Genomic DNA, 25,636 nt, shown 5'->3' with positions numbered 1-25,636 from the left:
CAGTTACTCTCAGAAGTTTCTCATTTAGTTTGGGTATGTTTGAGGCATTTCTCCTTACTTTTATGCATTTCTTGTGCTTTACACATGACAACAGTGAATCTGTCACTCACTCTGTTCTGTCAGCCTGTTCACGTCCCTCTCTTTCAAGCCTGAACATTCCCAGTTGTTTATTTTTGGACGGGTTTAAATGAAAATAAAAATAGTTTTTCAATTGGAAAGCTTTACAGGTTTGAAGATGGTAAAGTGTATTGTAAATGTCTCCCTTCCTTGGACAAGTTCACACCCCAACACTTGCCACTCATCTTGTTAAGCTGTCTGATAAACAACTCTGTGGGATAATGCTGCTGGTTGGCTGTTTAGAAATAGTGGCAAACTGGCGAGCATCTAAGACTGAAATGGTTAGCGCTCTGTCGCCTCTTATTAAAAGTTATTGTGCCAATCACCGTTCTTATGAGATCCATCTATTCTGTATACCAACTCTCGTATAGGCCATGTATCCCTCAGCAACAACAATGAGGGTTTAACAACAAGGACATCCTGATGGCCTGTAGCCAGTGTGATGTTAACTTGAGCCAGTTGATTGCTCTGTTAGCTGCCCAGTTGTGCCAGTGTCCTAACAATGTGCTGCGGCACTGAGTATTTGCTGTCTGCCTCTGCCACAGGCCCACTCACTTCTCTCCGTGTATTGAGTTTTCTTTGGGGTACATAAATTGCCTGAGCCTTCCAATGATAAGTTAATCATTTGGTCGAAAATTAGTCCTATAATGTTTGTTTAATTTGACTGTGATATTAACCTTTGTTGGATGGAAATGTGTTATTTTTCTTAACACCTACAAACACCAACATCTCACTGTCGATGCCTGCCAGCAGAGCCAGCAGCACTTAGCTAGTATGTTGGCAAAGCGGCTAGCTGACAACCCATCATCACATCCTATTAATGTTTTGACAAGATGGATGAATGGTGAGATTTAGCCAACTCCATGAACTCACTCTCTGGTTTATGTTTTTCAATGCTTTCTCTGGTTATATTTAATATTAAAGAGTCTCCCGTTTAGGTATGATATCATATCAATGAAGACATATACATTTTTGTAAAAAATGAATTATGAATTAGAATATTTGATGAAGACAAATATAGCTGTGGTGTTGACTGTCCGGAGCTGTACAATCATACCTCAAAGGAGTATTAACCACCATGCAGCGTCTTGGCATTTAATAAGCCTTCAAAGTGGTTCATGTTTTATCTATCCTGTAACCTGTAGCAACACACCCACACCAGTGCAGCCCCTTGTGGTGTTTAGTAGTGTTGGGTTTATCTGAGTGGATCCTTATAATATTTTCTGTTAGCATGTCAACTATCACACACCCTTTACAGAGAGTTACAAAAAATATAGTTAAAAACAACATATGTTAAATCTTCTTATTGGGGTCGTAAGGTTTTTGCAAACCATGTTAGTTCCTTAATCAAATCATTACCATAACTTGGCATTCACAGCACTCAACAAAAAAGCCCCAATTACATGTTAATTGAATTTCAGCATGATTGTAGTTGTAAAAACACCAACAAACAAAACCCCATTAAAAGTCACACATAGTTGCCATGTGTTAATTCACAGCCAGAATAAGCACTTATCTTTTTAGAGCCTTTAGAAATCTCATTTAAATTTCTATATATTTTTATTTTAGAGGTCATGCATGAAAGTTAACAACAAAACATCACACATCCCTGTTATCCAGTTGTTAGCACTCAAATGTTGTTGGGAAAAACTCATTCAGCGTCACATGGTTTGATTTTAGATGTTTGTATTCCACGGACTTTCACAGACTACAGTACATGAAGCCTAGTGAATCACATGCCTCATTAAAGCAATTTAATTATTATTAGTTTTCAAAGAGCTCAATTTGGAACCGAGCCATTACATTTTATGAGTTGTTAAGAACCTGTGGGAAGTCTTTTTTATATTTTTACGAGGGAAAGCATACATTGCCTTTTTAAGCCGTAACGTAGTAACGAGATAAAAATAGTTTGTGGTAGAAATGCGACCTGTGTGAAGCTACCAAACCTTTGTCAGTTTTACTATCACTTGGGTTTAAAACAAGAATAGGCCTTTGTAAAGCCATACATACCAACTTTTCACATGGTCAAATCCTAAATCCAAAAGAGTCAGTTTTATATTTACACCCAGTATGCAGTGGGCGTGCTGGATTACCTCATTGGCATTTCAGGATTCTCTGTTGTTTTTGTGGTGTCCTGCCACTCAATCGGTTTTTTTTTTTCCAGCTCCTTTGCAGAAGAGAACGAAAAAAGATAGTGTGTGTTGGGGGATGCAGGAGCGATGCAGGGAGATTGATGAGGCAGTAAGAGCAGGAGTAATTACTCGGTGTCCATTCCCCTAGCCAGATTGGCAGACGGCTAATATCACACAGACCCATGGCCCTGACAGACAAACCACCACCCCCCACCACCCAACTCAAAGTGGGGAGGCACAGCACCCCAACCTTCAGCCTAGCCTAATGGTGTGTGTGGGCCAACTGATTTCCCCATGTGGTATTATTCCTGTAGGAACTGGGCCTCAGTATATTGACAAGGGAAACTGCTGTCTGGAGTGTGTTGTAAGATGGAAAAAGCTCAGTGGAATTGTTCACCTTCAAGACTGCTGCAACATAATTTTGGCCATGATACACCAAGAGCAGGGATTTTTGCTGTGCTGTCACTCAATATACCACAGGGATCAGGGTAGAGTGATATGAACGACTGAGTATAAAAATCTCTATTAGTCGACAAGCATTGTGTTAATTAATTGCATGGTTATATTGAGGCAAATGGCACACTTTGACACCATAAAGGTTTATTGGAAGAGGAGTTAAGAACATGGGTCAACATTGATCAAGCCAATGCCTATTTGCTTGATAGTTGCAACTGGTGATGGGAGTTATAAAAATGTATAAATAAAAAAGCGTGTTAAACTGAAATTTAACCGAACATTTAATTAAAATGTATTTGTGCCATATTTCATTGGGGTTACTTAGTAAATTAAAAAGGGCAGCAAATAAAACACTCAGGACGTGGGCAGACGCATTCTGGCGAAAAGACATTGCTGAAATTTAATTGGCCAGAGCGACACCATGGGCAAGGTGCCATGTTTTACACACTAACTGCTTACTTTGGATCCACACATTCTCAAGATTTATGCCAAACAACAAGAAAGTAGGAAATATTGAGTTACCCATCAGTGTTGGTCAAGAAGGATCACCCACGGGGTGGACTCCTGACTCTTCCTCTCATCTGCCCTCCCTCTCAGCATGTCTATGACTCTTACATTGCTTTTAGGCTTTGCTCTTAAAAGAAGCCAGCGTCTCTTTAATTAAAGATATGTAAATGTGGTCTCAGCTGGATTGCATTAGTTTTGTGGCGGTGGGGTGGGAGAGTGTCAGAGCATAGCTCCTAATCCTGACTAATTAAGGATTAATTACAATTGATGGGAGCCTTCCACCCCTCTGCAGTAGTGCACATTGCTGCCCCAGACAGTATGTTTGTATATTTCACACCATGTCATAAATGCTGGGGAGAGATGGAAACATCGGGACTAGTGAGGGGGGGGGGGTTTACTAGTCACTCCAAGATGAGCTGTATGCATTGGTACTGAGAAGCCCGTGAAGCTCCTTTTTCATCAGTATAGATGGATGGATTAATATACTATTTGCTAATACAGAATAAATCAATATTCTGGGAGGATAGTTTGTATTTCCATCAGTTTGTAATATGTGTATTCATTTATGTGTGTACCGGTTAGCAAAGCTAATTAACGAGACCCTCCTGTAAAACCACTGGTAAACTGTTATCCCGACCAGCCAGACATATTAAAGGCACAGTGATTTTATTCCTTACTAAACTGGTACATCAGACCTGTGCAGACTAACCATGTAGCCTCAGCTCTCTCTGGCACCATCTGACTGTGTCATAATGCTTGTTCACTTGTTATAAATGGGCACTGCTCTTCTGATCTATCGCTTAATTGCCACCTAATTTGCATAACAGTGCAAATTAACGACCTCTCAAATGAGCGTTCATTTTTCACAAAGTCTTTAGGAGCTCCTTAAGAGTCTGTGCTAATGAGCACAGGAGGCAGCTGGCCTGATGAGAGTTGACTGGGGGAAGATCCTAGCAGTGCTTTAACAAGCCCCCTGCTTGGATGCTCTTCGTCATCCTCATCTTCCTCTTGTGACATTTCAAATCTTTCTTCGTTTTTCTCTGGGTGCAGAACTATACTAGGCTGGGGATATCATGTTGGAGATGTAGTCATGGCCATGCAATAAAGGTCCCAAGGCCGGAGTCAAACCTGGGATGCCGTGGTTACGAGTCGCTCAGTATGTTCCAAATTGTTTTCCAAGATTACAAACTGAGTACCAGTTACCAGTTTTCTCACTTCAACTCAAGGTTTGTTTAATGCTGTCCATGCTATCTGGATGAGTTTGCTAGTCAAAGGCTGGTTAGCCTGCCAACACGTTAGCGATTAGTGACAGATGTGGTGCTTGCTTTTGGTTTTACCGATGCAAACACATTTTTAGGGGATATTATTTAATTTATTTGCACGAGCATAAAAAGAATAAAGACTTAACTTAGTTTTGTAGAATGCAGATTGCATGTGCACCCAATGTACTGCTTGTGGAGGTAGCTAATCATTTGTATCATCTGGGTTCATTTTTATTGTTTTACATGGACTGCCTTTTAAATTTTTAGCATAGTCATTATTCTCAAACTTAATCTATTTTCCAAATTGTTTTGCCAAAACGATGCATATATTAATAGACAAAGCGAAACGATATTGTAGATCATGTTGTTGCCTTATATTTGTGCAGATTAAGTGACAACACAAATTGATATATCCCTCATTAGTGTTAGTGTGTGTTTTTGTGTGTTGACTATTCAAGGGGGGTACACATAGTCATCGCTTGAGTGTCCAAGCCTCTCTCTTTAGTTAATTAAGGGCTGATTAATGATGTGTTAGACTGAAGTGCTGTTTGCCCAAGGTGTGAGTTCTCCAATTCACACCTTAATCAGAGCACACTGTTTGCTTTGAATGCTTACCCCTCGCTCTCTCTGTGTGTGTGTGTGTGTGTGTGTGTGTGTGTGTGTGTGTGTGTTGTTGTTTCAATGTTGTGTGTCAGTCAGAGTGGGGGGCTGCGTGCAACAGGACTCTAGTGGACTACCCAAACAGATGCTGATTAGCGTGAGCTGCTTAAAGTCGGAATGGACATATGGATTAGGCTCATTAAATTGACTGTACGCCACACACGAAAACACCATTTTAGAAGAAAGGAACAGGCTTTTTGTGTTTTCAGTAGAAATTTAGCTTTTCCCAATATCCATTTGGCAAAAAGCCCATCAGGGAAATTATTCATTTTTAATGCCATATTCTACAACTTGCCCAAGGCAACATTTTATTCACCCAAGCCCTTTTTTGAGCAACCCATATCCTACCAAAATGGCATAGTAAATCAAAATACTTTATGCACAGAGGAACTTCTTCATGAAATTAATCAATTGTTACAACATTTTGTAAAGAAAGTGCCATTAGCATCAAGGCTGATAAGGACGGCTAAAGACTGCTAGATTTTACATTTACAGACTTTACTGGGTGACTAACTGGTCACAATGAACGTGAAGTTTGTATTTCACTGCGTGGATTTAAAGGTCAAGGACTTTGATGAAACGGCTCTCTCTTCTCTGGACAGACCCGGTACAGAGTGTGATCTGGTAGCTGGAGAGGTGCCAGTTCACCTCCTGGGCACTGCTCAGGTACCCTTGAGCAAGGCACTCAACTGCCTGGGGGTCTGTGTTGCGGCGACCCATCATTCTGACATCTCTCCACATTTGATGTGTGTGTAAATCAAGGAAAATATAACATTAAAATGTAAAAATTAATTTCCCCAAAGGGACAAATAGAACATCAAACCCATTCATCACTGTTTCTCTGCAAAGCAGAAGACAAATTGATCCAATGTGAGAATTTGGTCTGGTCAGGTTTGGGTTCCACATTAAGGTACTATTTTCTTTCCTAAAATGTATCAATCTAGAGCCATGTTTCATGTTTCATGGAAGCTGAAAAACAAATTCAACCTGGTGGGTTTTAAGTAACTATCCTCAGTGTCCTATGTGGTACAGGAAGAAGTTTCCCTTTGTTTTTATTTATCATTAAGGGTGAAGATCTGATAGAGTAGTTTACGATAGGTAGATTGGCCCTAGTTGCCGTTTTCTCTGGCTACATTTTTATTGCCCAGACACTATTTTAAACCCTGCAAACAGTTTTAATCCATATACAGGGTTTTACCTATCATATCTCTAGCTGCAGTTGCGATTTGTTTTGGTGAGGAAAATTTACATATTCATGTAGCATATTATCATTGTGAAAACCATCTCTCTATGGCCCATTCTCTTTATCTGAATTCTGTCTGTAATGAAAGGAAAAACTGATGTTTTCACAGTCCTATCTTTTCAGTCTTTCTGGCTTGCTCGCTCTCTGGCACGTCTGTACTTTGGATTCTGTATATTTCTGTAGCCTCTCTCTCTCTGTCTCTTCCTCTCTCACACACACACATCTTCTCCTGTGACTCCTTTTTTTTCAATTCTCCTTGGTTCTCCTTCTACCCTCTCTCTCTCCTTACCTTTTTTTCCCCTTTTTTTCCTTTTCTATCCTTCTCTCTCCCTCCCGCTCCCTTGCTCTCTCCCAGTGAAAGGCTGAGAATACCCAAGGGAGCTGATGCAATTAAAATGCTAATCCTGTCTGTCTACAGAGAGAGGGAGAGGGGGGGCTGACAGCATGAGGGATTGCGGCTCACATGGAGAACTCGACTGAAATGGAGAACAGAGGGAGGGGGGGCACTGGGGGAGGGGGGTGGGGGTGCGCTGAAAGGGAGAGGGGGAGGGGATGTGTGTTGGGGGGAGACAGAGTGAAAAAGGGGATGCTAGCGAGGGAAAAGACAGACAAGGATAAAGCTTGTGTTGTGAGCTGAGCAATGATATACTGACTGCGTTTAAGTCTTATCTATCCCTATGTGTGGAAGGCATTACAGTTAATGTACAGCACTACACTATTGGTTAGGTTCTTCACCCTTACCTGCACCACTTCATATATTGTGTGTTGTCTGTGCACAGCATACCGTTTTCACATTGGCTGTGCAGAAATGAGAATGATTATGTATGCAGTGAAAGCCCAGCTGGATACCCTGAATATTTCATAGTATGTGTTGCTCGCTTCGTCTCTCAATGCCACACAGCCCAACTAGTGTGGTAACGTGTGCATAATGGTGGGATTTCTAAGAGCTAAGGATGCAGGCTGTGGGCCTTAAGCTGTCTTCCTATTAAAAAATAAAGGAAAAAAATGAAGTATCATTACTTACACCACTCTTGAGTTTTAATCTCTCAGTAATAGAACCAGCCTAGCGGCGATGTCAAGAGCCAGTTGATCAAAAGGAAACGCTGCTGAGATTTTGGCAAAACCTCCAGATGGCTTTCAGACCTGTAGATTTTTATTTTTTGTATTTTTAAAGGAGTCTCATGGTTAGTTTGTGAGTGGAAGACTTTTGGACTTTAAAATATATATTGTTTTACCTGCGTCCATGTAAGTATCTTAACAGCTGCTATAATACCACTAGGCCACTAGACTGTGCATGAGTGCAATTGTGGGTAATCACAGCTTAATTGGAGTAATTAGGGGAATGTAGGGGCATTAGGCTACAGCTGGGGGCCATAATGAGGAGTGGGGGCAAAAGGGAGGAGGGAGAGGTGAGAAGCTTCAAGAGCCACAGTTGCCCTCTTCCCTGTAGGTCAGTTGTACTTCTCAGTAAATCGACAGTGAAGATCAACCCCACACATTAATATATACAATCAGAACTGTCCGAATGGCCCAAATTTTGTCAGTACACAAAAAATGTTAACCGTCATCAGAGCGTATCCAAATATCATGTAGATTCAACAGGTACAAAACAAATAGCTCTGGTCCTTGATCGATAACTTAGCTTAGGTTATCTGGCTAGGATGTGCAGCGATCGTTTGTGAATGACTGAAAGAAAAGAAAGAGGAGGGAAAGAGATGGGCGAATCAGGGTCATTAGTTCAGGCGGCTGGGTCTGCTGCATTCCTGAGCCCTGAGATGGGGGAGCAGCAGAGCAGGAATGTGCCTTGGAGAGAGAAGAGACCTAAGCAGAAGGAAAGAAAAAGGCAAGAAGGAACAAGAAAAAAGGGGAGGGAAACTTGGACGCTTTGCTATGGGAGGCCTTAATGGTGGAAAAGACTCATTTATCAAATGAAGTTTAAAAAAAAAAAAAAACTCATCTGCTCCATAGCACTTGGAAACTTTAAGCAAAACTGTTTTTGTTCTCATTTTTTTCACATCTGTTAGTGCTACAGTACAGCTCCACTCATTTGTACCGAGAACTCCACAGCTGCAAACTTCTTTTTTTCCACCATGACTCTTCAGGACTACTTTGACAACGATGTAAAGAATCATAAGATTGTTAATGTTGTGCTAACAAGAAGCCTCGGAATGACTGAGTTCATGAACCTCCTCACCTTTGATGATGAGCTTTGACTAACTAGCGTAATCCTTAATGAGGACAACTGCTAACCCAGTTTCCTCTGGGATTAATCGTATCATCCATATTGTTAGCGTCTGTCTCCTTCAAGATCCTGTCTGGTTTTTCCACTGTTTAAATGAGCTTTTACCTCCTTAATTTAGATCAACATAAATGTGGACACACTACTGTGTTTATTTGTGACTGAACCAATATTTTACAATTCACACGTTAACATTTTTACACTGATCTCCATATTAGTTTACAGACATTCCATCGATAACTTTCATACATTTGACTATTGTGCACAAATGTAGGCTTGGTAATGAAATCCTAATGATTCCCTGCAAGTAGACATGTTGTAGGGCTTCAACGAATAGTTCATTTAGTAATCAATTCATTTGCAGGTCAATTTCTAGATGGAACAAAATAAAATTTTAATTAAAAATTAATTTCAAAATAAAATTCATTGATTTGTGTGACCATCCGCCAAATACTCAAAGATATTCAGTTCATGGTGAAGTTGAGAAACATCGGGTGATCCTAACATTTGAGAAACCAGGGAATGTTTATAATTTTTGCTTTAAAAACGTAGGGTTCAATTCAAATATCAAAATAGTTGCTGTTTAAGTTGATTTGGTTAGTTAATTAATCATTCGAGCTCTAATACGTTGCAATTTAAGATTTTTTCTAATTAGCAATAAAATGCACTTTGTAAATATAGTCGATAAAAGTAACATTTTCGCTAGGCCACCTCTTAGTCGATTTCCCCCGTATAATTATTTTTTATTTGTGTATTGGTACTGTAATAACCATGTGTTTCATATCATCATTATGAGTTACAAATTAAAGGACTTTAGGTAAAAAAATTAATTTGTGATACCAAGTTTCTACTGTACTATTTTCTGAAGTTGAGTGGTATCTGTAAGGGTGTGTGTGTGTGTGTGTGTGTGTGTGTGTGTGTGTGTGTGTGTGTGTGTGTGTGAAAGAGAGAGAGATGAGAGCATGGCTGCAGGCTGACAGAGGTCCTGGTATAATGCAGTGGTGGAGAGCAGCAACTGATAACTATACTTATGGCCACTGGGGCTCATAGTGACAGCACATGCACTCCCATTACTAGTCCCATGCCTCATGCCCTGAGCTTTGGCAGTCTGCCACAGAGGGGCCACACTGCCCTCTGCTGTTGATTCAGAGGAAGTTCAGGCTCATTGAGAATTCAGCCAGGCGCTCATAGCAATGACTCAGGGGAGAAACTTGACTGGGGTTTGACAGGGCTGCACTTGTCTGAATTTTAGCAGTGATAAAGCGTCTTCCTATGCACCCCTAGAACCCACAGTATTAGTCTTATCCTTGAAGGGAAATGTGTGGTCTCTGTTTTCAGAAACTTTTTAACCAACAGGTTTTTCAGCCCTAGAAAGGTTTGGGCAGAAAGTAACATTTATTTTCCCTCTTAAAAGTTAAATGGTGACCTTGCCTGTCTAACTCCTATACTTTCTCTCCTTCTGTCCAGTGCTGAGTATACGAGGTGTGCAGGAAGAGGACCCCCCAGATCCCCAGATCATGCGGTTGGACAACATGCTGCTAGCAGAGGGTGTGTCAGGACCAGAGAAGGGCGGAGGATCAGCTGCGGCGGCTGCAGCTGCGGCAGCAGCAGGAGGCTCACCTACCGACAGCAGCATCGAACACTCGGACTACAGAGCCAAGCTCGCCCAGATCCGCCAGATCTATCACTCTGAGCTGGAGAAATACGAGCAGGTGTGTTTCAGAGCGGACCTAAATGCTTGAAAATATACTGTTGGCCACAAATATTAACATGTTAAATGAATTTAGTGCAATCGGTAAGAAAAACTTAATTCCTCTGTACCTGTAGTGTTGTTGGGAATGGACATTTGTGCAAGGATTGGCAACCACAACATGCCTCAGGCAGATGATAGTCTGCAGGTATCATTTAAACAAAGATAATACCAGGTGAAAATCTGGACTCCTCCTCATTGTGCATTCTTGTGTGTTTCACCTCAAATGTAACCGCTTAAATAACAGGTGGATAAAGATGGTGGCCTCATTATAAAGTATGAACATTTTGACATTGATACATATTTATTCATAATTATTTTGAACAAACATTGCGATGATGTTCTCTCCAGGACCACATGGACAAACATCAAGTCTGCATTCTTGGCTTTTTTTGTATTTAGCTCTGCAAACTCTTGATTCTTTATGGCAATGGGCTGCCCTTTCCTGTGGTTTCACTGATATAGGTTTGAGAAACACTGAGTTTTATGCTTCCAATGCTACTACTAACTCACAAAGAAAGTATCCAGATATTACTCTATTGTTCTCAGAAAAGATAAAGGCAGCTGATTAACTTACTTTGATTAAAGTCACAAGTCTTAATGTTATCATAGACTCAGATCTAAGCTTTAAATCCCACATAAACAAGGTGACAAAAACATAATTCTTCCACCTTAGAAATATAGCTAAAATCCGACATCAATCAAAAGGATGCTGAAAAACTAATCCATGCTTTTATCTCAAGCCGACTCGATTACTGTAATGCACTCTTTACCGGCCTCCCAAACAAAACAACGGAGAGACTTCAGCTCATCCAAAACGCTGCAGCGAGGCTGCTGACTAGAACCAGGAGGAGAGACCACATCAGTCCAGTGTTAGCCGCTCTACACTGGCTTCCAGTAACTTTTAGAATTTACTTTAATGTCCTCCTTCTTGTATACAAAGCCCTAAATGGAACCGCACCAAGTTACACTGCCAACTCTCTAATCAACTATGTGCCCCCAAGAACATTGCGATCATCCACTACTGGCTTATTAAATGTTCCCAGAAACATCCAAAAGAACATCGGGGATGCAGCCTTTAGCAATTATGCACCAAAGCTATGGAACACTTTACCTGCAGACATTAGGGAGGTAAGCTCGCTCACTATCTTCAACAGTAAACTAAAAACATCTCTTTACTTTAGCCTTTTAATGGTGATATTTTATATATCTTTACTTTAGCCTTTTAATAGTGATATTTTATATATCTTTACTTTAGCCTTTTAATAGTGATATTTTATATCTCTTTACTTTAGCCTTTTAATAGTGATATTTTATATCTCTTTACTTTAGCCTTTTAAGGGTGAATTATTACTGGTTTAACATTGAAGGTGTAAAGGTAACTAGGATACATTTTCAGAGTGTGTATTTTTGAAAAACTTGAGATCAAATAGACGTGTTTTACCACTGGGGAAAAGAGGAAGTTTCTCTGATAAATGTGTTTACATGTTCTTTACACAATTAGTGGAAAAGTGAAAGATTTAAAGAATATATTGGAGAAAAACTGGCTTTAACCGATAGGTTTCATAAAACTTAACAAACAGGGGTTTGTTTATGAAGCGGGCTTTAACCAAGATTTTGCCAAAAGAATCTGGACTCACTGAGACGTTTGTGTTTTATACGTTAAAAGGTCAATAAAGAGGTCGACGCTGTAAACTTAAATACAAGGGTCAATAAAGAGTTTGCCAAAGACTACCAGGAATGAGTAGCAAAGGGAGTAAACCAGTTGAAGGGCCACAGGGGCCCATTGTTGATCTCATACTTTCAAAATATGGCCCTTATAGTTTAAAACATTTACAAGAATGGTGTGCCAATGTTATTTTATGCTATTTTAATTCTGCTATTTTAATAATGGTACTTCAGACTCATTTACATCAACACTGATTATTGTACTGTAAATGCTCTTCTGTCTAATCTTGTACTAATTGTTATGTTTGTGCTGTGAAGCACTTTGGCTGCAATTCTTGTATGAACGGTGCTATACAAATAAAGCTTATTATTATTAACAGAGGAGCCAGACGTCATCATCAAACTATGCCATGGCACATGATAGAATCTGGGCTATCTTTTTACAGTAATGTTCAACTTCTCTCTCTTTCTTGGTCCAGGCCTGCAGTGAGTTCACCAACCATGTAATGAACCTGCTGAGAGAGCAGTCTCGCACACGGCCCATCTCTCCCAAGGAGATTGAGCGCATGGTGGCCATCATCCACCGCAAGTTCAGCTCCATTCAGATGCAGCTTAAACAGAGTACCTGTGAGGCTGTCATGATTCTGCGCTCGCGCTTCCTTGACTGCCAGGTGTGTGTGTGTCTGGGGGGGGGGGGTGTGTGTGTGTGTGTGGTGTGTGTGTGTGTGTGTGTGTGTTGAATGGCTGGTTATTTTCTTGATGTCAGACCTGTACTTTCCAAGCATGTTGGTCATTATCTCTTCTCTCTGTCAGACGTAAGAGGCGCAACTTCAACAAGCAAGCTACAGAGGTGCTGAACGAGTATTTCTACTCCCACCTCTCTAACCCTTACCCTAGTGAGGAAGCCAAGGAGGAACTGGCCAAAAAGTGTGCGATCACTGTGTCTCAGGTAAATTGTAAACGCCACTATTACCCAGGTCAACAACTACAACAACTAAATAAATGCAATGTAAATTCATATCTAACATCCATCTGTCCCTCAGGTCTCTAATTGGTTTGGTAACAAGAGAATACGCTACAAGAAGAACATTGGTAAGTTCCAGGAGGAAGCGAACCTCTACGCAGTTAAAACGGCGGTGGATGCTGCGAATGTGTCTGCGCAGGCTAGCCAGGCTAACTCTCCAGCAACGCCCAACTCAGGTACAACATGTTCCATCTCGTCTACACACAAGCTCTTACACTTGTCATTAACAGGCTTCAGTTCCTCTACATACACTTACGTTCTTTCTCACAACTGAACCCCCTTGACCCACACTGACTGTATAGGACATCCCACACTGTACCCTACAAATGTGCTCTCAGCCAACTGCCCACACTGAGTTCGAGTGAAATTATCCTATTAATTGTATGGAAATAATCTGTTAAAATGTGTCTTCTTCAGCCAACACGTCACAATTTTACTTATTCTGTACTGCTGCAGCGAGTCAGCTGTTGAGGGTAGTGCCCACTTAAACTTTCTGGCTGCATAATTTGTGTTTTTAATCATGGTATCAAATAAATGATTCCATGTTTTCTATCATGTCAAATTGGTGTGAAGGAGAATGTGTTGGTACCAGACAGCTGAGGATTGTGCAGTGTGGGTAGCAGTGTACTTTTATTGTCTCTTAGCACAAGATATACATTTATCCTGTGCTGTTTTGTGTGTCAGATGCTTTTTCAACATATTTTGAAACACTTGATATGACTTGGAACTGTTGTGATACTCATGTGTATCAGATGGACCTGATGTCTGCTTAAAGTACTTTCTGTCCATCTCCCCCATTTTCTTTCTTCTACAAATTGTCCCCATTCATTATTTATTAAATAGCTTTTTGTTTTGTGTGTTACTTCAATCTTTGCATCTATGTAGTACATTGTCTTATTTTGAAACAATTACTCAACACACAGCACATAGTAATAATATAATAACGTTATAAAAATGTTTCGATTTAATTTCAGTTCCCTTCTTATGGCTTCAGTGTACTCAAAATAAATGGTGACAACTTTGCCAGGTTGTTAAAATCTTTAAAAGTGACTAAACTCAAATTTATCTCTGAGAGTAAAGGCATTTTCTAAACAGGAAGTGGTACTCTGCATGCCCCCACTACTGCCCAGCCCTGACCCGATTGTAGCCCCCGATGACTGACCACCAACCTTTGGGAACTGAAATGTGTAACACTAAGTTTTCCTTTATCAAAAGCCAAATCTGTAATCTACACAGAAGGGTAGCTCAGCCAAAGAAACCAAATTTACTTTAATTAAACAAAATATTTTTGCAGGTATAAAACATGTGGTTGCAAATATTGGAATTACATACACCTTTCTTTTAATGGGTTTAATTTTCAAACTTGCACACATTTCAGCAGCTGGTGTGAGTTAATATGTATGCTAAGGAGAAGCCAGACTTTTACATTTGTTTCCAGAATACTGAGAACATTGACCCGTATATTGAAGCTGGTTATTAGAATTTACTTCAATATCCATGACCAGTGGTGACCTTTTGACCCCATGGCACTATGGTTGAGCTGATTGGATATTGGCTATATATATTGCCTGCAGGGTCACCAGGGTCATACAGTTTGTCTCACACAGGCGACGCCTACCTCAGCCTGCGTTCGCTCAACGGGGAGGGTCTCAACATCGCCCCCTCTCTACAGCCGCAGGTATGCACTGAGGACAGCTGCAGAGTTGACCTCAATGCCGTTAACCCAGCTACCCAGAATCCTTTGATACCCACCCTTAGCCTAGCTCCTTTCGACCTCTCCTCAGATCCCGTCCTGACTTTACCTTTGACCCCATCAACTCTTCTCCAAACACAAACAAACTGACCCTTCTTTGCTCTGTAATGTGAGCCTTGAGGAGCTTTTGGCTTCCCTCAAGAGAAATGATGTCAGTTTCTTGTTGCATATCCTCTTTAGTTACATGTACACAGTCCCTACCCAGTTTAGGGACATCAGGACCTTCAAGACTTGTAGTTGTCAACATGGAATATGTGCGGATTGACCCTCTGACTAATAGTCAGTTTCTCTACCTCTAGGTTGTCCTGCACCCCCAACAGCCACCTGCCTTTTTAGTCCTGGTTTTCCCTGCCCTTTCCACACATTCCTCCATCCCATCTCTCCGTTTGTCCACCCCCTTATGTAGACTACGAAACATTTCCTCAAGCTGAGCTTGGAGGAGTCCACAGATTTCTGCTGTTGAGCTCTTTACATTAACTTATCATTAAACAGAAAGGTATAAATTGTCTTTTGGCTTCAGTTGCAGTCTTTTGTTTCATAAACTTTTAATAAAATGAGTTTCTGAGCAGGAAAGCAGTCAGTAATGGCTCTGATGTATACAGTAGAGGTTTGTGGACGCTACTCCTCTGTTCAGCCTGTGGTTGTTTAATTGTCTAACTGTCAATCTGAAATTTGTGTGTGTGTGTGTGTTTTGTCTCTGACAGGTGGATACCCTGCACCGTGCTACACACCTGACGGGCGGCTATGAGGAGCTGTCGGGTAGTGACCTCTATACCCCTCATCGCCTGGATGTGAGTACCAACTAAAAGCTCCTTTTGTTTGCTGTTGGTAGTCAGGATATTTGCGTGAAGTATGCGCTGCTCAGTTTGCTTAAAAAAACATTTTATTTTTATGTCTTTCACACAATTGTTAGTATTTTAACAATTGTTTTTCAATGTGAAGAAGATTCTTACTGCACATTGAATCGTTGCTGTTGGACAATGGTTAAAAACATTCATGGTAATTTCAGCCTGTTTTATTCTCAACATCCAGATGTTTTTAACTTGCAAATCAATAGCTGCTTCGTGCTGGTAAATTATTATAGAGGAGACTTTAGTTTCAGGAATGTATAACTTGGGGCTGAAAAATCAGAGTGGAAACGTACTCAAGTAACCGGGTCAGTTGGCTTTCTTGAGTAAACTGATTTCTTAAAACACAAAGAAAGCTGACTTTAATTTGGACTAGAACACCAATTGTTCTGCTCTGTGTGTAACAAAGTATACATTCTGATTTCTCAACACACTAAATGTAATCAGCTGATTACTTCTTAGAATGAACAGCGTTTTGTCTGCAACCCGTAAGCTATCTTTGAGGCTGCATCATTTGAAAGCTCAAATATAGCTGATTTATAAACTCATATTCAGAATGATAGAACTCTTCTTCATGCAGAATCCTCTCTTCCCGACTGTTTGCAGGCTAACAGCTGGCAGGACACCACCAACCCCCCCTCGGTCACCTCTCCTCCCGGTCCTCCTGGCAGCGTCCACTCCGACACCTCCAACTGATTCAGTGGCTCTCCCTGCCATCACTTCATTCCCACTGAGGTCCACTCTGACTACCATTCTCTGTCTTCATTTTTCACTACTCCCTCGTCTCAACTACAGCCACACAAGGCTGTGCTCGCATTTCATAAACACACACACTGTGCTGGAACACAGGACAGCCGAACAGTAGTTAGGAGGAGTTCTCCCTCCACCCCACAGCTCCACTTCAATGCTAGAAGCTCCTTCACTCAGAATAAAAAGAGCGATGGAGCTTACTGATGCTGAGACAGATAGAAAACATCTTTACTATCACAGACCTTTTGAAAACCACTGACCCAGCTGTGTAGATGATCATGATGTCTGTACATTATGTGTATATGCACGTTAACTTAACACAGTACTCACACAGCTTGTCCATGTGCTGTTGACCTCTGCACTTGACTCTTCGCTTTGGAAAACTGTGTGTGTGATTGCCTGTATCTCTTGAAGCCTTGGCATTTGACGGCCAAACTGTTGATACGGATCACCAGGGAGCTCTGCTCACCTTGCTCGTACCAAAGTGCTGCCCCGGTAGTTGTCAACACATCTGTTCCTCCGAGATCACCCTCTGCCAACTCAACACAAGACACTGTTATACCTTCCAGTCCTTATAGCTTGATATTTCATTCTGTTGGGAGATTTTAAAAAAAGTGAATAATTGAGATATGCACAAACGTGCATGCATCCCCTTTCCATAACACAACTTTTCAGTCGTTTTCATATTGAGCTGACATAAAAGATGTGTCAAGCACAAACGTTAGCATCCTTGTTATGGGTGTCTCTACCTGTAGGTAGGGTAGTTAAGGGGATCACTGATCTAAAGCAGGCAGGGCTGGTGAAGAGGAGGAATGGGCAGAGGAGAATATCTTTGGTTGAGTGGATGTAACTAATAGCCCTTTTTGTTGCTAACCAATAGAGGGTGTTGGTAGATGGCTTGTAGACTTTACTTCTTGCTTTCTGTCCACTAGTTTATTTGATTGTAGGCTATTTTCTAATGCTGTTTCACCAAGAATGCACCAGCCACCACCAAAAATGAGCTCAATAAAGCATCTAAATGACGTTATGAGAAGGGTGGAAAGATTGTGGGGCATTGATGTGTTATTGGGACAAACGTGACATGAATTTAGAAACGTGACTGTCTTCCATGCATGTAGGACTTCTAGGCGTGATATTATTGTTTTCATTTAACCTTCAAGTTTTTAGCTTCGTTTTTATTAACAAAAATAATAAAAGGGTATAATTATTACAGTCAGACCAAAAAGGAAAAAGTGCATCATGTATTGCTATGATGTGTGTGTCTCTGTGTGGGTGTGTGTACAGTGTTCTTGGGATGTCTCAGTCAAACTGGCTGGTGCCCTCTGACCTTTGTAAGCATTATAGAGACTGGGTGCTTCCAGCCAATGACACACTAGGTGGGATTCAACTGAGATCTCCTCCCCCATCTTGAAACATTTAAGCTTGTGAGCCCGAGGCAACACACTACAACCATCCGTTGTACCGAAAACCAAAAATACCATGTTCAGCAATGTAATAATGCTACTCTGTGTCTCTAAAGTTGGTGCACAGCCACCTTTTCAGTTCGAGGAGAGGAGGGAATTATATTTGTATCTGTGTCTCTGTGTGGTGTCGTCATGCCTCAAGTTGATTTGATTTTTTGGGGTTTCTGTTATGGGGCGTCGTGGGAGGGGCGGGTGGAGTGAGGACTGTCATATCACACCTATAATTTGATTGTGAGCCTATTAGAAAGATAAGCTCTCCCCTTAACCAATCCTTTTAACACCTTGTTAAACCACAACTGTTTTGTTTTTAGTTCTATGGCCAATTGGGCAAGGGCTTCTCTCTCTCCTCTGTTACCAAAAAAAGAGGCAGTTAGAAAAACTCCTAACTCGTGTTCAAGACGAACCTGCAACGTTTTTGGGGATTTTTATTTTTTTTGGAACTATTTTATACATTAACTGTTATGTGATTAACAAAGCATTTTGATAGTAAGGTAAAGCCTTATGAAGATTTCGGTGTCACTCAAGACTTGTTAAACCATGTTACAGAACAAAACTTGAGCTTATAAGCTGGTCACGTGATATCCCACATCTAATTACTTGTTTTGTTACTCATCGCGGTTCATACGACTGTATCTTATGAATAATGTTATCGCCACACCAAATTATCATGCCCCCCCTTTTTCTACCTGTTGTAATGGATGTCATTGTACAGTTTGTGTAATGTTTCAGTATTTTTTCTTTTCTTTTATAAACTGTTTGTTTGAGATGCCAGTTTTATTTGGCCTTTGTCACAGGATTCACGATAATTATCAATTTTGAACATTATTTAGGTTTTGTTACATAACCGAGGTGGCAATGTCGGGTTTACAGGTGTAACGTTTGGTGCTGTGGAAAGACGATTGTATCAATTGAGGTTCTCCAATGGACATTATTTGGTGTATTTTGCCGTATAGATTCATAAACCTCCCCCTCCCCCCTTCAGTTTCTACCTTTTCCACACTTACCCAAGTATTCACCCATTTGTGCTTCATTTATTTCTTTTTGTTGTTTTTAAATCAACTAAGTTACAACTTTGTTTATGGAGTGGCAAAAGACGTTTTGAAACTGTTACATGGACGATGTAAATTCATGAGAACTAAATGTAAATGTGCAGCTGTTGTCTGTTTTGTGAAAAGTTAAATCACAAACTCTAAACATATTCCAGTCTGAAATTTTTAATGCCGAAATATTGTGAGAATATGCAAGCAGTACATTTACAAACAGGAAATTAACCACTTAATAGCAACTTCATTTAAAATGACCTTCACTTAAAGCAGATGGTCTACACATTAATGCCTAAACACGTAGAGCTCGAGGTAAACATTATGTGGTCCTTTTTGCAGCAGATCTGCAAATCTAAAAACACAAACTCACTTTACGTTGGGCTGTTAATCATTTTTAAATCTTGTTTGGATTCTGCAAATGACTAAATGACTTCCACAGCACCAAATGGCTTCTTAAACCTTTTTGATTTCTTTGTTTTTATTAGTATATTTGTATCTCCCCTCTTTCCCTTGTATTTACCCCTCTCTCTACCTCTGTCTTTCCATTTCTCTTGTATATAACCCCCACTGTTTTCAGACTTGTGAGTCTGTATGAACTCCTTTTATACCTCAACTTTAGAATTGTTCTAGAAAGAGTAAAACAAAAAGGAAGAATATGACAAATTGTAGTGTTCTTATTAGAAAATTAATAAAATGATTTAGTGTGATTTCTTTCATTTGATTTCAGATTTTAGGAGTGTTTCATTTTATAATTTGTCACAAATGCTCTTGTGATAGTCAAACGTAATAAAAGGAGAGATTGCACCATCTGATGATTAATATGTGAATCTGTCACGATCCTGAGAAACGAAAGCATTTGTCCAACATGGATAAAATCCTTTTCAAAAGATGCATCTTTATATTTAATTCACAATAGCAAACATGGAAGAGAGGTCATTTGGCAGAAGTTGACTAACGTCCAGCAGAAATACCAAAGAATTTAACACAATGTGCTGTTAGATCAAAGTAAAAGTCAAGATTTGTTATGAATTGCAGGCCTGCAGCCATCATACCCCCGGCATTGTCCAACAGTCTTCTTTACTGTTGATCTCCGTAAGGACGGCCCGATCTTCTGACTTCTGGACAGGGCCAAGATCTTCCTGTAGACAGAACATCTATTATTAGGCATTACACGAAGACTAATTCAGTAAGAATCCCATTTTCTAACAATTCAGTCATTTAAATCGATGGTTTGGATTATTTGAAGTGGAGTTGTACGAGTTACTTATCCAAGAGTAGTGTATCAGATGTCGGTCGGCATGCCCCCAGTTTAGAGAAGCAGCGGAGCTAAGAAATGTAACTGCCATTTATTCTCTCTTCAAAGCCACCCGACTAAAGGGTTAGGTCGAAGTCACACCGCGACAAACTCAAGTGAGGAAGCGTCAGAATATGCATTTGCCACAGTGTATGATCTGTGACATACAGTATATATTTCTTGGTATGTCAAATGAATAAAAATCTAATTAAAGGCCAGCAACTCCCATGTTCTGCGAGGTAAACTGACTGAATGTTTTAGCCAAAGGGAGTCTGGTGGCTTTGAAGAAAGAATAGATGGATATAACTTTCAGCAAGGTAAAGCGGTGAAAATATTCTAAATATAGCGTACACTTAAACTGATGTATTTGTGCAACAATCTGAACTATCCCTTTTAATGTTTTCTCTCCAGCCACTCTTATGAGAAAAGTAGTCCCAAAGATAAAACATTTAAATCAAACAAGACCTCAAGAGGAGGAATTTTCTGGTTCCCTCTCACACCAGGTACCTGATGTGTTAGGACGTCAGCATGTGCATTGGTGCGGTACATGTAAACCTGCATAACTCACTGTGGGAGTAACGGAAGAGCAATAATCAGAATATGGGCCTCGTTAATCTAGATAACACATGGAGCAAAGCCTGTTGTAAAGTGTTTTGAGTGTGTATTCAAATTTCACAGGTTGTAATACAACTACCTCTGGCAGTGGTGGGTCAATCTCGACAGGTGACAGCTCCCTCTGCTGGTCGGCCCCTCTCCGACACAGGCAGCATAGGATCCACTTGAATGTCCTCCGCATCTCGTCGTCTCGCAAGGAATAGATGATGGGATTGACCAGAGAGTTGCATTCTGCGATCACCAAACAGAACTTCTCAAAGGCGTTGGCGTGGCTGGCTTTACCCAACAGCCCGTCCAGTAATAGAGTCACGAGGCCGGGCATCCAGCAGATTACAAAGGCGCCTGAAGAGATGTGGTTGAGAATGAGTCAACAACAATATTCCAGGGGATGAGAAACCAAAGCAATTAATAAAGTAAATTATGAGGAGAGACGCGATTTTTAATACACAGTAATAAACTGGAAACTCCTAACAACCTTTTTTTTTTTTTTTTTTAAATGTTATCTTAAAGTACATCAGACAAGGAGAGAGCTGCAAAACTGGTTTGTGGGGTTATTGGGAGGCCACAGATAGCAAGCATCCAAACATGCAACAGCATTTAGTATTAATAACGTCACATGTCACAAGTGTTGAGCTAGATTCAGGTTAATGTATTAAATATTCATTTCTTAACTTAAATAATAAATATGTGCCTTTATAATTTGTACAAGCAGTGTAGTATGCCATAAGAAGTCATAGTATAGTATGTCTTTATAAAAGACAGAGCTAGACTGTTTATTTTGTGGTTAATTAAAAAACAAAACTTGACCTTTGACCCACAACAAACATCCAGCAGCAGATGGTTGCACACAAACAACTTCTCACCCAGAACCATGAAGATAGTTTTCATCAGGTTGACAACAGTCTGCCTGTGCCGCATCTCCGAGGTGTGTCGAGACGAGTACGAGGTCTGGTATCTCACGTAGATGAAGATACGAGTGTACACGGCCACCATGATAAAGAATGTGAGTAGGTTGAGAACTGCCCAGAAGATGAGGAAGCGGCGGCTGTAGAGAGGAGCGACGGTGGAGCAGTCATCCAGATCACACTCGCAGTTCCAAAACAGCGAGGGCACCAGGCCCATGATGATGCTCACAGCCCAGATGCAGACTATCAGCAGCACCACGCGTCGCTTGGTCATCTTGCTGTGCAGCTGCATGGTGATGATGGTCTGGTGTCGCTCCACGGCAACAGCCAGCAGGTTGGCCACAGAGGCCGTCAGGCTTATGTCAATCAAAGCCCCGCGGATGTACCACTGCTCCTTGGTGAGCGAGCTTGTCCAGGGGCCCGTGTTCAACATCAGGTTGGCGTAGGCGATACCTGCAAACAGGTCAGCTGCAGCCATGTTGCCCAGGAGATAGTAGATGGGGAAGTGGAAGCGGTGGTTCATGGAGATGGCAACCATCACCATCAGGTTGGCCAGGACTACGATGAAACATACCGTCAAGCCCAGTCCGATCACCACAAAGTCCCGTGTCGTCCACACTACGCTGATCTTCTTACCCACCCAGTTGTAAAAGAAGGTGACATTGTGGCTGTAGTCGCAGGTACTCCACAAACTGCTCTCCATGGCCATAACTGTAGACACAAAACTGTAATGTCAGAATATGTACCTGTTGTCTGTAAGAGATGCAACAACCAAGGATGGATTACTGACGGTGCCTGCAGGTCACAGGCTCAGGGGCCAGGATGTAAGATGTAACACAATCTCACTCAAAGAGACACGTACCAACGAGGAAGAGACTCAAATTGGCCACAAAGAAACATACATCGACTACAAAGAGACAAAAACAGCTGCAAAATGACAAAGACACACATTAACTATGAAAATGGGGGAAGCAACCCACAGAGACACAAAATGACGGAGTTTGACTGATATTGCAACACAATTTGCGTTATTAGAGGGAATGATAATGGTGTGATTTTTGCGAGGGATCTGTACCAAACAAAGATGTTTCGGTAGAATATGATGTGTAGGCTGGGACATCTCTGCAGCTTTAACATTTCACCTTTAACAAATATTGCACCTCCTGCGATTTGAAAATTTCAGTAGGCCACTTTGACACAAAATGACTACAAAAAGGGGCAAAACAACAACTGAAAAGACGCAACTACAAGACCAAAACAATTACAAAGTGACTGCAAAGAGACACAAAACCACAGATAAGCGTAACCACAACAAAAAGAGGCTAAACAACTAGAAAGTCTGTGTGTTGCTCATATGTAGGAGAGGTAGCATTATCTCTTTATCCGCCCATGGCAAACAATACTGTATTTGTTTGATAGAAATTCAGCTCACATTCAAAATACTCAAGTGTAAGAGAGTCATTAGAACGGTTTCATGCACGCATCTTAATTATACTTTTACAAACTGAATGCTGTAATAACTTGAAAATAGTAAGACTTAGTCTCAATCTCATTTGTGTTGTATTGAAAACACATTATTATACTTATTGCCTCGTCATTTGTTGCCATCGTTTTTTTAATCTCTTGTATTATTTATTTTGCCCATGTTATGGTTTACTTTTGTGATTTTTTTGTCTTGCAAACTTTTATTTATTGTTGTCCATTTGTTGTTTGCTTTGTGAAGCACTTTGGGCTGCATGATTGTATAAAAAAGATGCTGAATAAATAAAGTTACTCGATAAATTCAACACATTAGTGCGATCAAGACACAAATATTCATCAAAAGTAGCGCTTGAACATAACTTCCAGCTACACACACAGTTTATTTCAAAACAATAGGTGATATAAAGACTAACAAAGGGCTGTGTTCATAAAGCAGGTAGGTTAATGAGCTCTATATAGTGTAAGAAATACTCATCACAAATTCCCAGAGACCAAAACAAGTTACCAGTCCAAAACGAAAGCTACTCAGGTTACAATAAAACAGAAACAACAGCAAACCCTCAGACTTCAACAGCTGAAACCATTTGGTAGAGTAATATTTGGCAAGCAAACGATGATACAACTCTCTTCATTCTGGGGCAACAACTTAAAAAAATTAGAGAAGTCAAATAAGTTCAGATGACGTGACGTGTTTCAACTTGCAGTGAAACATGTGCCTCTGATAATGATCATCTCTTAAACGAAACTCCTGCGTTTAGGATATTTTTGTTAAGAATTTCCACGTTTGATTAGTTGAAACTTACCGCCGTTTTTAGAGTATCCTCCATCCAGACAAGTCCGACATGAAACCTGAGTTGCTAGCTGCCATTTGATGCAACACTTTGAGCTGCTCTCTGTCCGTCTGTCAATTCAAGTCGACGCCTCTCTGAATCATTTTCACGCAGATCAGCTGCACGAGACAGACCGGTGGACGTGCTGCCTCCAAACATAAATTAAATATCGGGATAAAACATACGCACATTTTTTATTTTGTATCTTTACTATATGTGTGCCTCTAAAGAGGAGATTTTACTCTGAACAACCCCCTCAAAATCTTAATCAAATTTGAGTTATTACTTAAATGTTGACTTTTTTTTTAGTTAGCTCTGTGTGCAATGGAGACTTTGTTAGCAAAGACTCGGAGCTACAAGTGAAGAAAGCAATGACATGTTAAATAGTCACCACGCCAAAACAGTGGCTTAAATTAAACAATATATAACAACTAGTTATATTATCTTCAATCAGAATATACTTAGCGGTGCACAAAATATTAGTGTCTTTCGCAACTTTTATTTTGAAAGTATTTGCCAGAAGTTCTTTATGTCCGTCTTGACGCCGGTGCAAAATAAGAGACTACTGCCCTCCAGTGGTCACAGACAAGAACTGCAACTCTACAACATCCGTATGGACAACGATAAACTGTTTAACTTTCACTATTAGTGTAATTAGTACTACATAAAAAAAAACATTAGTATTGGTTATAACATAATTATTTAAAAACATAAAATAGAATCGTTCTATGACCTAGAAATGATATGCAGAATGTATTAATAATAGTGTCTGCCTTGAAACTAAGCGAGTAGGTTGAGTACTCTGCCCTCTTGTGGTCACAGTGAGAAACTACATTAAATTACACTACAATTGATTGGCTGTGGGTATTTAGCATAATATGTACACTTTGTCATCAAATAGTGACTTTTTTTAAACACACACACGTACTATACTATGATTTTTTTTTTATGAATAACTTTACTATGACATTTTTATGGTTTACCATGACTTTTTTAAATCACATCACGTTACTACACGATTTTTTTTTAACATAGCCTACTGATTCTCAAAATAACATCAACATCCCCACGTCTTTCAGTGGTAATATTACAGATATTTAGGATAATAATAATAACAAATTTAATTTATATAGCGCTTTTCGAGACCTCAAAGCCGCTTGATGATTATATGTATGTCAACTATTCCCTCTTTCGTTTGTTTTACGATGTCTCACGTGGCTGGTGAAGAAAGCTAACATTAGTTAGCTAGCTTAGAGAGTGGACAAAAAATGGCGATTTCCACACCAAAAATCAACTATACCATGGCAAGTCTCACTCACAGATCACAATTCATATAAATAGTGGAAAAGAATTATTACCTGTATCAACTTGTGTTTAAACAAAGTTGTGGAGGTCGTTGGGTTGAGGAAGAATAAAGCGCAGCTCATCTCCACCTATGCCCACAGATGGTGCAATACTACATTACATTTGTGGGTGTCATAAAAACTGATGCTGTAATTTAAAATAATCACACTAACGACTTGTTTCAGTATATATGTATTTATGCCATTAATTGAATTTGAATTCAGTTTGGTCACACTAATTTCAAACTATTC

General features: G+C 40.2%; 2 protein-coding genes across 4 annotated transcripts in view; one reads left to right on the top strand and one right to left on the bottom strand.

Annotated features, from left to right (window-relative positions):
- Nucleotides 1-19,724, top strand: part of pbx4 (pre-B-cell leukemia transcription factor 4) — a 27,130-nt gene extending 7,406 nt beyond the window's left edge. The window contains exons 3-8 of the mRNA XM_029436924.1: nucleotides 10,084-10,328; nucleotides 12,514-12,707; nucleotides 12,848-12,983; nucleotides 13,078-13,234; nucleotides 15,516-15,602; nucleotides 16,266-19,724. Of these exons, the coding sequence (XP_029292784.1) occupies nucleotides 10,084-10,328; nucleotides 12,514-12,707; nucleotides 12,848-12,983; nucleotides 13,078-13,234; nucleotides 15,516-15,559 (776 nt within the window). The 3' untranslated portion in view covers nucleotides 15,560-15,602; nucleotides 16,266-19,724. The remainder of the gene's footprint in view (nucleotides 1-10,083; nucleotides 10,329-12,513; nucleotides 12,708-12,847; nucleotides 12,984-13,077; nucleotides 13,235-15,515; nucleotides 15,603-16,265) is intronic.
- Nucleotides 19,320-25,636, bottom strand: lpar2a (lysophosphatidic acid receptor 2a). 3 transcript variants are annotated; one of them, XM_029436892.1, is made up of 5 exons: nucleotides 25,400-25,636; nucleotides 24,015-24,190; nucleotides 21,688-22,440; nucleotides 20,901-21,166; nucleotides 19,320-20,054 (listed from the first exon to the last, which is right to left on the bottom strand). In XM_029436892.1, exons 3-5 carry the CDS (start codon nucleotides 22,436-22,438, stop codon nucleotides 19,962-19,964), a joined length of 1,110 nt encoding a protein of 369 aa, XP_029292752.1. In that variant the 5' UTR covers nucleotides 22,439-22,440; nucleotides 24,015-24,190; nucleotides 25,400-25,636; the 3' UTR covers nucleotides 19,320-19,961. The 3 variants fall into 3 exon arrangements, with proteins under 3 accessions (XP_029292752.1, XP_029292753.1, XP_029292754.1); XM_029436893.1 differs by having other exon boundaries at nucleotides 24,015-24,186; XM_029436894.1 differs by having other exon boundaries at nucleotides 20,904-21,166; nucleotides 25,400-25,635.

Source organism: Cottoperca gobio, chromosome 8 (genome assembly GCF_900634415.1).
Source record: "Cottoperca gobio chromosome 8, fCotGob3.1, whole genome shotgun sequence".
NCBI lineage: Eukaryota > Metazoa > Chordata > Actinopteri > Perciformes > Bovichtidae > Cottoperca > Cottoperca gobio.
Note: the sequence above shows the minus strand (reverse complement) of the source record. Positions and strands in the feature narration are given on the sequence as shown.